A 15,733-nucleotide genomic window follows, 5' to 3' on the forward strand; every position below is an offset into this window, starting at 1 on the left:
TTCCCTGTGAAAAACTTTCCGTTTCGCCAAGACACGAACACAAAGAGCTAAAAAGTTTTGCGAGGAGTGCACAAGTTTCTTGGAGGAAATCCAAACATTTGTGAGAGAATGCAAAATCATCACGTTTTTTTTTCTTCTCCCATCCCAGCTAACAGAGATGTTCTCAACTTTGGCTAACATTCTCTAAAGGTTCTCTTAAAGTTATACAAAAAAAAAAAATTCCAGTAACTTTGTAGAACATTTTCTCAAAGTTATGCCATTTAAACGTTCTAAAAACATTATTAAACATGTCTTGACAAAAGTAATTATACTTTTTTTCTTTTGCAATTTAACTTAAGTGTTAGTTCACCCTAAAATGTAAGTGTCAGTAGCCTAATTGCTCACCCTCATGTTGTTACATGTAGTAGTTTTTTTTTAAAAATTAATAAATAAATAACAACGTTATTCAACTAGTTATTTCCTTCTCTGTTGGCCTCCAGATTTCACGTAGAACTACGCAAAGCTTGTTAGAATATTAAACACAAACAGATCTCTCAAGATCTCTGCAAATTCACTTATTAAAATCCAGTTTGACTTTATTTCTTTCATACTAAATTTCTTATTGAGAATTAACAGAAGTTTAGATGTAATATTGTAAAATATATATATATATATATATATATATATATATATATATTTGATGTCACAATTGTGGTGATCAGTGTTACCTTGAGTTGGGCTCTTGACTCCTGACTTTACGGCATTTAACTGTTGAGGTATAATGCAAATAGGTGCCTGTTGAATATGAAAGGACTAAAGTATTTTATATTCATATATTCAGAGAGGATTTATTTACATAAGACTCTTTTTAATGAATAAATAGTAAAGATAAAGTAGTACATCTTGCATGCCATACTGTTTGAGGACACAATCTGATCTGATTTTGCATTTAATAACCATCTTTTCAAACACGTGGAAGTACAGCGTAAATAATATATAATGAATCATTCAGTTCACAAAAGAAGACTTCAGTTAGCAACTAATTCTTTTTTTGTTCCTGTTGTGGCAAAAATCCTGTCAAACATCATCACTGCGTAAGAGACACTCAGAGTCAAATTAATAAAGAAAGAGAAGTTTTTATTCTTGCAAGAATAGGTCCAGTCGCCAACACAGCAGTTACACTGTGGAGTAAGTGAGACGCCTTCAGGGAGACATGAGACAGCTCTTATAGTCTTTTCAAGGTTCCTCTTCACCCGCTGTACTTTTCACCCACCCAGATAAGGCCCTTACAGCTGTTAGTCGCTACTTAAAGACACAAACTCAAACTGAAATAAACTGGCCAAAACTGGCCATCCCTAAGGTCAGAGGTCCTGTCCCATATGTTCCTGAAACCCTGAAACGTCACACACAACCACGTATACATCTATATTTTACTCATGGAAGAGGTTCAATGGAAACACATGGCTCAGACTACCTAGTAATCTTCACTAATGATTAAGATTTCCACAACAAAGTCTATCTTTGGTCTCATTAAACTATAATGTTTGTTCCATGGCAAAAAATCATTTTGGCTGAGGGCAAAGTGAAGTTTCATAACTTTATATATTTAGGCTATTTAACTTTAACGTTGTAGCCTATTAGAGAGCTTAATTATGTTTGAATTGTTTGCCTTATTTCTCATTGTAGCTTCTATACCATTTAGGCAGTTTTTAGGCATTTTAGGAAGTTGTCTAAAAACTCAAAGATTTGCAAAGATATGGGGATTCACTTCAAGAAAGACTTGCCAAGCCGACAGACAGACTCGTCTGCATGGCTGAAGATGGAGAGCAGAGGGCATGTGTGCTATATCAACGATAACAGACGGATACTCTGGATTAGACAGAGCTTTGGACAAAAGCGTATCCCTTACCTCTCACTCTGAAATATTGAGATTTATATCTCGGGCTTTATATTATAGAATCAGTCCTAACCTAAATATTTTTCATGATCACACTGTTGTTAAAAAGATATGTTGTTACATTAGATTAGTGATTTCTCAGTTTACAGTATTCACTATGTAAACTTAAAAAGGGAGGGAAAAGTCATTGAGTGTGTGTGTGTGTGTGTGTGTGTGTGTGTGTGTAACCACAAGAGGGAGACAGAGAAGGAGTAGTAGAGAACCAGGATCATGACATGAATGGCGGACTAATAACACTTGTAGCCAAGTCTTCACTTGGTTTAAACCGGAAATCTAGATTAGATTTCTCTGTTGTCTGGAGTCAAGCTCTGTAGTTTCTGCTGCAGCTTTAACTGACCACTGTATGGTTAATCTTATTCTTAAACCTGCAAACACTTATCAAAGGACAAAAGGCTACTGGAAATGTAATTCAAATTCTAAATCTTTTATACAGTGAAAGCTTTTGTCAAGAAATTGTAGCTACAATTAATAATATGACTGAAGATTCAGATTTGGCCACTTATAGAGAAAAATGGAATATTTAAAATATAAAGTGCGTCAAATCTCTGTATCTAATAAGCAGCCATAGGGAAAAAAAGAACTGGAGATTATTAAACAAATAAACAGTATTTGTATTAGACCTTTAAATGAGGACAAACAAAAACTTATTCTTCTTCAATCTTCACTGGACAACATCTATGGTGGGAGCGTATAGCCTACAAGATCAAGGGCGAAGTGGATCGAGGAGGGCGAAAGGAGCTCTGCGTACTTTTGCAGATTGGAGAAAAGGAGACAAGACTGTAATGGTATTAAGTCTTTGCTAATTAATAACCAAGTATGCGCAGATCCTGGGAAATTTACCATTTCTACAGTAAACTTATTCACACACAGATTCTGATGCTTTCTTTGATCTTATGAAAGATTGGAGTCCCAAAATAGATAAAATGTATGTATATTATGGTTGAAGTGGAAAAAGCCATGAAATGTTTATTATTAGACAAATCATCCGGTTCAGATGGACTAATGAGTAACTTTTATAGGCATTTTTGGGAGTATATTAACAATCTTGTTTTTCACATAAAGGAAATAGCTGAATCATTCTTCCAACTACTATGAAAACAAGGGATTATTAGCCTACTCTCATCCCCAAACCGGGGAAAATCCTAAATTAATAGACAATCTTAGACCCTGCTTAATAATGACTATAACATTTTTACTCATATTTATGCAAACGTAATATTAATATTAACATATATTAATATTAATATTAACAACATATTAATTTAAGATTGAAAACTGGAATTTCACAGATTATCAGAGACACAATCAGGTTTTCTCACAATAATGACTGGTGCTCGATTTATTGGATTACAATGATTTGATTGAAGATGAAGGTTTTATTTTATTTTTAGATTTTGTTTAAAGCTTTTGAGTTATTTGGTTTAGGAGAAAATTGTATTATTATTTTTTTAATTCATTTACAAGGACACTAATAGTTCAGTTATATTGCCTCATACATCTTCAAGATTTTCAATTGACATAAAATTGACAGCGTTTGGGAAACAGTCATTAGCCAATTGGCTGATGACAACAATTTTTATGAAAGTCAGGAACCAAATTCCAAAAATTCTCAAAACTATTGAATTTTTTATCTAGGGCATCTGGTTTAAAGTTAAATCTGAATAAATGTGAATTATTACCAATTCATAACTTCACTCCAGCAACGTTTTACAATATTCCTGTCAAAGATACTGTTTAATACCTATGCACATTACAAGGGATGATGCCTCACTTAATACTCTCAACATTTGGAATAATCTAGATAAGGCTAAATCTTACTCCGTCCGAAGTTTGCGTACTTGGTATGGAGAAACTGCCAGTAAAAGCATAGACAGTAAAAGAAAGGCACATGCAAAATGGAAGCTTATCCTTCTTTTGCTTTGTAATGGCGGTTCTCAGAGGAGCATCACCGCCACCTGCAGGACTGGAGTGTGGAGCAGTGAGCAGGAAACAAAGAAAAATTCTCCAGAAATCTCCACTTCAATAACAATATACAAGACTTTACAGTTTTATTCTAATCTATAGTCTTAAGATTTTTTTTATAGTGGGTTTGTTGATAAATAAATGGTGAAAATGTATTTATTTTTGGCTGTTGACAGGATTTTCTGATTCGTGGTGATAAAAGAGATATCCAAAATCCCCTCTGTAAAAACATTTGACTCTAATATAAAAAATGAAACAATAATTTTGAACCTGTTTTCATCCAATGTTCAGATTTTTGTTCAAGAAATGTATGCAAATTAGCACATATTCAATTAGATAATGCATCATTTCCATATTTAAACAACATTTCAGAAAACGTGCAATACCTAAAAAAGTTTGCAATTATTAATGTAAACAATCAACTGATAAGTTATAGTGAAATGTATTAGGGTTTTTTTTTTTTTGTAATAGAGAAACTTCCTATAATCCTCTTTTCAGCAAAAGTCACTTCTTCTTCCTTTAAGGTTTTATTGGGGGCTGGAAAACAAACTGTTTTTGCATTTCTCCCACAACTGGTATTAAGTGTCAGATATTCTTCCCTCCCTTTTAACACCCATCTGTCTCAATCAACTTATTTATTTTGATCATGAAAAGGAAATCAAGAACACTAATTTGTTACTTGCATAATAATTTTGTGGTTCCAATTATTACTGCGCGGCTGTTTCCCGGTTCAACAATGGCAATCAACACCCGCTGTTTACAAGAGCTGCTAAAGCTTAACATCACAGATGTTCATCAGATTTGTCATCACAAAAGGTAATTGGGTCACATAGAATACAAAAGGCCATTGTTACAATTATCATATTTCCATAAGAGCGTTACAGTTTAAAGGAACACGCCGACTTTTTGGGACTTTGCTTTTTCACCATTTCCCCCAGAGTTAGATAAGTCCATACATACCTTTTTCATCTCTGTGTGTCTGACGCACCCACCGCTAACCTAGCTTACATTTTGCACATTTTTGGAATTATTATAAAAGACCTTGAGCTTTTAAAAGAAGAATAAAGAGACCCCTTTGTACACTTTTTTATTTATTTATTTTTTAATGTACTTATTTTTACCTTAAGTGATATGTGCCTTGCTTAATACTCATTTACCTGTATTTATCAATGCCATTGTAGATGTATATTATGTTTTTGTTCTGTTCTTATTGTTCAATAAAAAAAACGAGAAAAAAAAAACATTTTGCACATTTCCATTTCCGGAAGACTGTAATAAATCTTTATTGTAAAGACAACTTTCTACAAAATAGAAAAGTTTTTTATTTAAAAATAACCAGCAATATTTGTCAACTACAAAATATGGATCAGTTGTGATTAATGTAAACAATAAGGTACGAGAGGCAGTGATGTATCATGAATAAGTAACGGATGAAGTCTCGCGCTACTGCACTTGCCTCAACTATAGCTTTTATAAAACGGTTTGTATTACAACACAATACAAATATTAAAGTAAAAAAGTAAAAAAAAAAAATGTATAAGTGCAACTTGTGCTAGGAAAAAAATAGTCCCCGACCGTGAACAGCAACAACTAATGTAACTAATATACATGTAAGCTAAATAAACAATGAAATATAGAATAATAAAAATAATAAAGTATATTAATAAAGGCTTAGATTTAATTTACTAATAAAGGCATAGAACCAGTTTATTTATAGTGAACTAATAATAGTTTCATATAATTAGGTTGTTAATTAAACTAATAAAAAAATTTAAAAAAGACAGATATGTTTGGTCATTGTACCTTTTAATTAATAAATTAAAATTAATTTGCTATATTTCAGATCAATATATTTATTTTCCTTAATTTTAATTAACCCTAACTTTATTCTCATCATAAGAATTATAAATAATTGATTTCCGTATAAAATAATACTACAAAATACTTTACAGTCTATGGTCTCTACACACAGGTTACGTTAACGTTAGTAACCTGGCAGAACGATTGCCTTTGTCTGCATCTTTGCGGTGACATGACTAACATATTTAAGACCTATCCAATCTGAATTTAAGACAAATTAATACTTTTTAAGGCCTTATTTTTAGGAAAATTGATTTAATGCTTTTTAAGTACCCGCGGCCACCCTGCTTAATAATAAAATAAAATGGCAAATTTATTTTCATGAGATTTACAACAAGCTTATTTACAAGTAATATTGACATTATTGTGCACTGTGCATATTAACATAATTTGATGTTGAGAAACTGTGTGAAGATCTCAGTTATTATATTCTGATTAACATAGGTGTGTTCTGCCTCCTGTCTGGTCCCGCTGAGCTTTGCTTCATAATAACGCTTGAACTCAATCTTTTTACTCTGATTTAGTCGTTCCAGCTCTTTGATCTTCTTTTCTTTCTCCTGCTCAGATGCTGTTGGTGTCTCTATTCTCTCCTGTAGTTTCCTCTTTTCTTCAGCGAATCTGGACTCCAGTTCCCTCTCTTTCTCTTGTGGAGTCAGCCGCTCTGGTTGAGTTAGGCAGATCATCACCACCAGCAGGGAACAGTCATTCCAACAACGTTCACTTACGTGCAAGGCACATTATTGGCACTTTCTATTTAGTGCACAAAGAAAAATGTCTTATTTTTAGAGTTACATCTAGAACTGTATGTCTGAGCACAATCAACATCTTGAAAAAGAAAATTATAGTGTTCATCAAATACACCGAAATTATTAAAGATGGAGGCTTTGTAACTTGGTGAAGATCTCCATCATTTGTCTCTCATTAATATGAGAGAGTTCTGCCTCCAGTCTGGCCTCTCTGATCTTCGCTTCATAATCACGCTTGTGCTCAATCATTTTACTCTTGATCCTCTGATTCAGTTGTTCCAGCTCTTGGATCTTCCTTTCTTTTTCTTGTTCAGATGCTGTTGGTGCCTCTTTTCTCTCCTGTAGTTTCCTCTTTTCTTCAGCAAATCTGGACTCCAGTTCCCTCTCTTTCTCCTGTAGTTTCTTCTCGTACATCTTCTTCAGCTCCTCTTCTTTAGTTTTCAGCATGAGATCAACTTCCCGGTAAGAGTCATTGGTGTAAAATCCTCCTCCATAATCAGAGATCATGTCGTCTATCTTCTCCAAGAGCTCCATGACCTGATCACGGTCCTCCATCTCTTTATTGTTGAACACGTGATATCTTCCTCCACAGCGACTCAGGATTTCTCTGAGATCATCACTGTCTTCAATGAATTCTTTAATAGTGCCGGTCAGTTGATCCCCGTGTGTGAAGAGGATGAGTGTGTGTTTATCTGCTTCTTCTCCGAACACGGCTCTGATCTTCTCCACTGAAAGTCTCTCTTCTTCAGTGAATGAATCGAGTTTAATGACCAGGATGATGGCGTGAGGTCCAGGTGCCGTCATGTTTATACACTTACTGATCTCTTGTTTCAGAAGCTCCTCCTCTGAAATATCTGTGTCAAACATACCGGGTGTATCAACCACTGCGATTTCTCTTCCAGCCACTTCTTCAGACTGTTTCCCACACTCTTTAGTCACGGATGAACCTTTACTGGCGGCTCTGAAGGCTTTTCTGCCCAGGATTGTGTTTCCAGAAGAACTTTTCCCTGCTCCAGTCATTCCCACCAACACCAGTCTCAAACACACTGAACAAGAGTGACACAGAATCAGAGAGAGAGAGAGAGAGAGACGACATCAATAAACTAAAATGGACTGATTGTGACTTAAGTCAAAAACATTTGTGAACGTTTATACTCACTATTCGGTTGATTGAGATCAAAGCTGCCCCTTCTACCTACAAAAAAAGAGAAAACATTTTTATTCATTTCATTTATTTTACTAATTAAAATATTCAAAATAGAGGCTGAGGCATCTTTTTTGATTGAATACGAAGACTGGAAGGCAAGCAATTAATTAATCAAGACATCTGATAAGTTAACAGTTGTCATGTGATCAACATCTCTTTGCAGCAATAAACATTCACCAATAGTTTTGCAAACTCAAAAACACCACTTCAAGTCTTTTAACACTATTTGGCATTGTAAAATAGTCAAAAGTCCAGATTCAAGGCTGCTCGTATTTTGTTGCCATTTCAGCCATACTTCATTTTTCAATGTTTGCGATTGCTTTACAGGAATCCTCTATTAACATAAATTAAATTAATGAAATAACAGACAACACGATGTGTAAGTACAGATAAAGGAAAGCTAATAGGCCCTTTTCTGAAATGGGGGTTAACAGCTTTCTCGCTGAAATCGAAAGTAGAACAGAACAAAGACTGAAGAAAACGCACATATATCTGTCCGTAGTTAACGCATTCTTCTTCTTCTTCTATGAGAGTTAACGCATTCATTTCGAGATTTAGTCTAAATCCGTTCTTAAAGGCAGAAAGTTACCTGCTGAGTCTGTTGTGGGGCTTGAGGAGGCCATGGTTCAGATTTATCTGCGTCACTCGCGCTGATAATGGCGAATCCCTCCGGCGCGAGCGCTGCGATTACCCGGAAACAGGAAACAAGCGAAAATAAAAGTCACAAGAATTAATTCTGCATTATAGTACAATCTGCGGTGCGGTGCCTGGGTGTAAGATATAGCGGAATAGGGCCAACTTATATTATTTTATGTCGTGAGCAGAGCTAATAAACCCTTCTTTTCCGTTTTTGGAGCTGACGTTTTAGGGGAGTGGCTCTAATAAAAAAGAGTGAAGGAAAAGGTATGAGAGGACAAATTGTTTTCACTGTTTTGTCTTCCCTGTAAAAAACATTTGCGTTTTCTAGAAACAAACGCAAAGAGCTCAACAGTTTATGCGAGTGAACGCAATTCTGGGAAGCAAAACATTTGTGAGAGAATTCAAAATCATCACATGTTGTTTTCTCCCATCCCAGCCATCAGAGACGACCTGCTGACTTTGGCTAACATTCTCTAAAGGTTCTCTAAAAGTGATCAAAAAACTGTTCTTGCAATAATAACATTAACATTGAGCATTGAAAGCAAAATAACAGAAAAAAGAAAACAGAAATACCCCCAAGTCACTTTAGTTTACATGCACTGTAAAAATGTTCATTTTACAGTTGTTTTCTTTTTATATATATATATAATTGCACTTATATCTCTGTAAGTCTCAGTTTCTTCACTCTTCAGTTTCTTCATCTAAGACTGAGTCTGGTTTCTCCCAAGGGTTTTTCCTCCATTCTGGTCTTTATCTAGCCTGGCTAACGCCAGACCCAATTCTCGTTGAGACTTGGGTCTGGGAACTACATGTTCATTTTTTCGTATATGAGGCGTGGTTTACGAATGCCCGGTGTCGTTTATTCAAGTGGTCCTCGATGCAGAGCCAAATGGGAGGAGCTGGAGCTCTAGCTCTTCCCATTGGAAGCTGCAGCGAAGCCCCGCCCACTAAATTTAGCGAGGTGGAGCTGGAGCTCCAGAAAAGGGGGAGCTTGAGCTCTAGCTCCTCCCATTTGGCTCTGCATCGAGCACCATCTCCGTTTATTGGGTGCTGCCTGAGCTCCTGTACGTATCGTGCCAACAGGTGGTTTGCAGTCACGTGATTGTGTTGACGCGCGGAATGCAGATGCTGGAGGGCAAGGAGTGAAGAATGTAATGGAGATGGAGGAAAATCCGTACTGTACTACTTTAGACGCTATTACAAGAGAAATATATAAACAGTAATCGAAACATTGGACGTGATCCTTACGTTATGAAGAGGACCAATTTTCAACTGAATTGAGAGATTTGCCTGCCATCGAGGCTCTAAATATCAGCAACTAACTCGTCTTACAGACATACTTTGACTTTACAAAGTTCGGAAACTGCTACGTTACACAAACAGCCACATAAGTGTATTTAAACACCTGAATAATGTAGTTATAAGCCACATAAATAATGTATTAACTCACATTTGACGAAGTGATCACTGCACACACACACACACACACAGGCGTTTTCCCATTCGGCTCCTCCCGACCGCAGACGTAGGTTTGCAAGGCATTTTTCCTGTTTTTCTGTCAATTTCTTGTATTTTCCCCCTTATGAACAACAACTTTTGGCACGATAAAAACTCCTCATGGTTTGATCGATTTGAGCAACCATAAACGACGCAAAACATAGGCATTTTGAGTGTGTTATAGTGATTCCTAAATAGAAATCACTTCTTGCCCTCCATCTGCGCTTTTTAAAAAATTTTTGTATTGAATTTCAAGAATTACAATTACAGTCAGGGGTACATTGAATAAACTAAAAAAAGAAAACATGAAAAGACAAACAAAGCAGTGACAAACTTAAGTTAAACAAAAATGTGAAAATGGTTACACACAGATGCACACTTTCTTATTTTTCAAACCCAGTATTGTTTTTAGGTATTGTTGAATTTCTGCTCTTAAAATTAAAAACAAAGGCTTGTTTCCTCCAAATTTAAATTTATGGATACTAAATTTAGCTAACAGAAGAAGATTAATTAGGTAGTATTCCCTACGATAAGATTGGTCATAAAGGAAAAATCCAAATAACACATTTTTGAAGCAGAGTTGAAAGCTGGGCATGATGTGAGCCTTAATAAAGGAGCAGAAATCAGACCAAAAACAAACTGAATGAGGACAACTCCAAAATAAATGATAAAATGTTTCATCATAGACCACAAAATGTATCAATATCACAATTAAATCTGGTCACAAGATAATGATTACTTGGGTAATATTTATAAATTAGTTTAAGGGGAATTTCTTTGATTTTGTTTGTGACTAAATATTTATAAGGAAGTTCACAGATTTTATTCCATATCAGATTATCAGCATAACCATTCCAAAATGATGTAACAGCAGGTCTGGAGAAAATATCCCTTTGAAACAAAGCCCGTACACAACGATTAGGCCTATTGTTTTTAACATAGGAAAGAGAAAAACAGATACGGCCAACTTCAGTATCAGCAGGATCCAATGAGAGAGGAGAAAGCAAAGGGCAGGTATTTTTAAGAAGCATTTTTAGACCAGAGGGAACAGCATCCATAACCACAGCAAAATCTTTATCCATCTGCGCTTCGCGCCATGGCAACGCAGTGGAGTGACGTCACGTGAAAACAAGCTAGAAAAACACAAGTATTAAGTACAGTTTAACAGATGTGGAAGTTGTTATTTGCATTGGAAATGGTTTGCGCTTGTACTTAACAAGTTAAAAAAAAAATTTAATTTAATGACTAAAGTGTCAACAACTTTAATCGGGTACGTGTGCACAGCTGAAATTTATGCTACTAAAGCGGTAGCTGTATATTGATATTGAAAAGCAACACAACTTAGTGGCACTGTGACAACCACAGTAGGTAGTCTACAGGCATAATGACAATATATTAATAAATACCACTTACCATTTATAAGTTAAATGGACTTCATCGACGACGATGCCTAGCAGGTTGGTACTATACAACTCCGTGGCTAACATGTCTTGCCACTTTGTGCTCATCCAGACCTCAGAACTGCCGAACAGAAGTTGGTATCGACAATTCTTTATCGCATTTTCTTTCTCGGGACACAGCTGAGCGGCAGATATTCTGAGGTTGACCGCCTCCTGTACCTGGTCCTCCATTAGGGCGATAAATGGTGAGACAACAATAATGACTGGTCTCGTGAAGTTTAATGGCAAAAGCTGCTCTTTTTTTCTAAATAAACTTGTATTCGAAACTACTTAGAACAATATCTAAGGCTGCATCAAAAGGTAGCTTCGCGTCTGCTGCCATGTTGAAAACATAGAAATAAACAAACTGCGTCTTCTTCTTCTTCTTCTTCTTATTTGATTCCGGCAGTGTAGACGCTGCTGAGCGTATTACTGCCCTCCACGAGTCAAAGTTTGTACTAAATTCTTACATACAATCCTGTGTCATGCAGGAATTGAAGAACTGCTTTGGAGATCAGTTTATGCTCGTCACTGTGTCCAAACAAAGATAAAACAGAAAAAGCCTTAACTCCATGTCCTGACAGTTTACTAAAGAGAACATTTCTTTCAACCCTATACTTTCTGCATTCCAGGAAAACATGCCCTACAGTCAGGGCCGTATTAAGAGCTCACTGGGCCCCGGGGCTATGAGTTACTGCAGGGCCCCCCCACCACTTTAGGTCACCAACTACATGAGCTAAATGTTATATTATTATAGCCTACGAGTCATTTTATCCATCTATGATATACTTCACAGTTAAGTTATGTTACTTTTAACATGATTTTTTTATCATATCAAAATGTATTGACTAAAATTTCATAATTATTGTGACCAATTTCAATATCACCAAAAAATAATAGTAGCTTAAGAAAATAATCTCAAGCTTACTGATGACAAGAGTCACAAATTAAAATAGAACAAAGGCACAATAAATCGACCTATGAAAAACTTAAAGCACTGAATAATATTATATAAAGTAATCAAATATACAATACATGGTTTTCACTATAAATTCAACATTCATTCTTGTTAATTTTGCAAAAGTAATTCAGTCAAATGCAGTAAATTACTTTCTTTCTGATGTTTGATTAACATTATTGACACACATGGCGACAGCAGCTTTATTAGCAGCGTCTGTCACTTTGAGACCTCAGAGTCGGATTCAAGTGCGCTGTGCAAAACCGTCTCAAGTTCACCACAGTCTATGGTTCACCTTGGTCTCAAAACCAGCATTTACAAAATAAATTCTCCCGCTGCTCACTGTGCCTGAGCAGTTTGAAATAATTTGTATCCAAACCACAACGTTTAAAAACGCGTTTAAATGATAAACTTACATCATGATGGCGCAGCAAAATTTAAATATTTCTACCGGATATATTATCGCCAGTCCTTTAGGCGAATATTGAGTTTAATCAAACACAAAAAGCAAAATTATACATCCATCAAGTTAATATTCAAACTTACCGAAAGTTTGTGGGGTCGATGACGCTGTGTTTTAAGAATAGACTAGATTAGAATGAAGAGAAGAGTAAAGGCGATTTATTGGTTGATGTATAACCTATTCTAATAAGGCGCAGGCAGCAATCATCTATAGGCCTACGTGCAGCAGCAGGTCGGTCGTTCACAAGTTAAATATAGAATAAATATATTTGTCATATCAAATTAAAACCTGACGTTTCAATTTACCATGCCCTGCTCAGAGCCGTTGGCCCTGCATGCCTACGGGGGTTTGATTGACAGGTGGCCTGGCCAATCATAACGCCGAATACGCAACTTTGTCCGACAACAAAGCTGTCAGTCGGTGGACATGAACTTGAAAACGGTAATGTTTAAATTACTTAAATGACAATATTTGAAAGTTGAGACTTTGTTTCATATCAACAGTAAGCTGCTCTGAACTCTCTCTCGTAATCACTCGGTGTAACGTTAGTCTTCTTTGCCCCGCGAAGTATTTTTCACTGCGTGAGTGCATGAGAACATGATGTGCGTGACTCGCGAGAGCCGCCTGGCTCGTGGCCCGTCCGTCACAAAGTACCTAAAAAAGGCGGGTCTTTGCGAACGTCTCTATTAATGATAATGATTCCATGATAATGCATGGAATATAAGGCAAAGTGCAACTAAATAACAGGGATAATTTGTGGGGGACGTTGTTGCGTGGTAAGGCTTTGGTAATCAGATGGCTTGCAGTATCTGCTCCACAGCCAATCACGGGCCCCCTCCTTGCTTGGGCCCCGGGGCTTAAGCCCCGCCTAGCCCTATGGTTAATGCGGCCGTGCCTACAGTCTCAAGACTCCCACATTCACACAAGCCAGAAACATGCTTCCCTACAATGTGCAAAGAATAATTCAACCCACAGTGCCCCAATCTCAATCTGCACATTTTAACTGAGTCCCTGCGGGACAAAAAGTTACATGAGCATCTTTTCCTAACTTCAGGTTGTATAGAAAAGTAATGTCTACCCCTAATTTCTGCCATTCTTTTATTAAACTCTCTTTAATTTTTTTCTCTTAATTCCACTCTTCCTAATAATACATGAACATCTACTTCTCTTCCTAAGCTCTCCTTTGCAATATTATCCACTCGTTCATTCCCACTCACCCCAGCATGCCCGGGGACCCAGCAAAAACTGATGTTGCAAATAAACCTAGTACTAAAAACCACATTCAGGATGTCATTGACAATGTCAGGACGAGATTTAGATTTTCCTACTTTTAAATTATCTAGAGCACCTACAGAATCAGAGCAGATAATAACTTCTCTAGGTTTGACTTCCTCAATCCACCATAGAGCCCATAGAATTGCCATTAATTCAGCAGTGAGGACAGAACTTCCATTAGAAATACGCCGACTAATTTCCAACCCTAACTGTTCCACATACACCCCAAATCCAGCTCTCCCACTAACTGGATCTCGAGATCCATCTGTAAAAATAATCATTGTGCTCTGACTAATTGAATTAAAATATTTCCCTATTTTTGGTGCCACTTTCCACTTATCTTTTTCCTGTAAAAAACCCAACTCAATATTAATTTCAGGCAACATCCAATATGGTATTGGTAACAAACTGCGTCGGCGTGAGGGATTGATGTCGTCATCGTCTTGCTGCTCCCTCCCCGTTCTGTGATTGGTTCCCTAAATGAGGCGAAAATCTGGCCATGGCGTCCAGACTGCCTTTCAGCGTGAATAAAATCGCAGTGCAGGAAGGCAGCGTGGGGAAACCCATAGTCTTTCCGGCTTGCTTATTTGGGGACATTTAATATTCAACAATATTGTTGATCTGCCTGCATTGACACCATCAGTGTTGGTAATACACATGCATTACCATGATCCTACGCTATGCAACTACTCATTATAAAAGTAACTAATTACCAGGGAAAGTAAATATATATATATATATATATCCAAATGTGGATGCCCCCATATTAAGTATGTTAAATGAATGAAATAGACACTGGACTAGAATAAATTATCATAATAAAACATTATAAATTAATCTTCACTATTTAATGTTGCTGTGGGACAATGTGAGAGACACCTATTAAATATAGCAATATATAATTGTAAATATGATCATTACTATAGTGGAACAATAAAACAAAAGATGGTTTAAAACTTGTAATATTTATTGCACAGACCACAACCGGCCAACAGATAAGTGTAAAAATAAATTAGGCTTCTTAAGAAATGCACCAAAAATGAAAAAAATAAATATACATATATACACCCTTTGTAGTGCAAATTAAAACTATAAAACTGTCACACAACTTCACAACTGGTAGACATACTGTAGCCTATTTCCTTTCTCACAAAAGTAAACAGTTTAACAAGAAGTGCTCTCAATGACTCGGATGAAAACCGCTTCAGTGAGCTCAATTATAGTAACGCCACAATTTATTGTCAGTAATGGTAACAGTGCTGAAACAGTGGAGACGGTAATTCGATTGATTACACGTTACTGTAAAAAAGGTAACCCGTTAGTAACGTTTTTTTTATTTATAACGGCGTTATTCCCATCACTTGACACCATTATAAGAGAACTGAACTGAGCTGGACGATGACATCACTGTTTTCTCCAGAAAACAAACGATGTTTACGACGATTTCTACTGAGAAATTTAATAACTACTGAGAAAATAAGGGACCAGAATAATCCAGAACTGAGTACAGGAACACTAGTGAACAGAAACGAACAATTCAGACAAAAGACTAATTATTGAACTATGACAGAAATGTCTGCTTTGTTTGTAATGAGGAAGATAAACTCTCACAAAGCTGTATTGAATAAACTGTTGAGCAATCTCACAGAGATAAAGTTCATCAAGATGAGTCTTGAAGATGAAAATGCCTAAAATAAAAAGAAGTTGTACATGTTATTAAAGATGTAATTTTTGTTAATAGTACAAACTTA

General features: G+C 36.2%; 1 protein-coding gene across 1 annotated transcript; it reads right to left on the bottom strand.

Annotated features, from left to right (window-relative positions):
- Positions 1-5,156: 5,156 nt before the first annotated feature.
- Positions 5,157-8,583, bottom strand: LOC148981905 (GTPase IMAP family member 9-like). Its single transcript, XM_089129210.1, has 3 exons — positions 8,301-8,583; positions 7,664-7,699; positions 5,157-7,550 (listed from the first exon to the last, which is right to left on the bottom strand). The coding sequence occupies exons 1-3, from the start codon at positions 8,332-8,334 to the stop codon at positions 6,628-6,630; spliced, it is 993 nt and encodes a 330-aa protein (XP_088985336.1). The 5' UTR covers positions 8,335-8,583; the 3' UTR covers positions 5,157-6,627.
- Positions 8,584-15,733: the final 7,150 nt, after the last annotated feature.

This window comes from Pimephales promelas, chromosome 3, assembly GCF_988280905.1.
Source record: "Pimephales promelas chromosome 3, fPimPro1.hap1.1, whole genome shotgun sequence".
Lineage (NCBI taxonomy): Eukaryota > Metazoa > Chordata > Actinopteri > Cypriniformes > Leuciscidae > Pimephales > Pimephales promelas.

Bases quoted from the DNA above. Each gene is read 5' to 3' on its own strand.
- LOC148981905 (XM_089129210.1), bottom strand. From the start codon at position 8,334: ATGGCCTCCTCAAGCCCCACAACAGACTCAGCAG. The intron at 7,700-8,300 runs GTAACTTTCTGC...CTTTTTTTGTAG, and splicing joins CCCCACAACAGACTCAGCAG to GTAGAAGGGGCAGCTTTGAT. The intron at 7,551-7,663 runs GTGAGTATAAAC...ACTCTTGTTCAG, and splicing joins TGATCTCAATCAACCGAATA to TGTGTTTGAGACTGGTGTTG.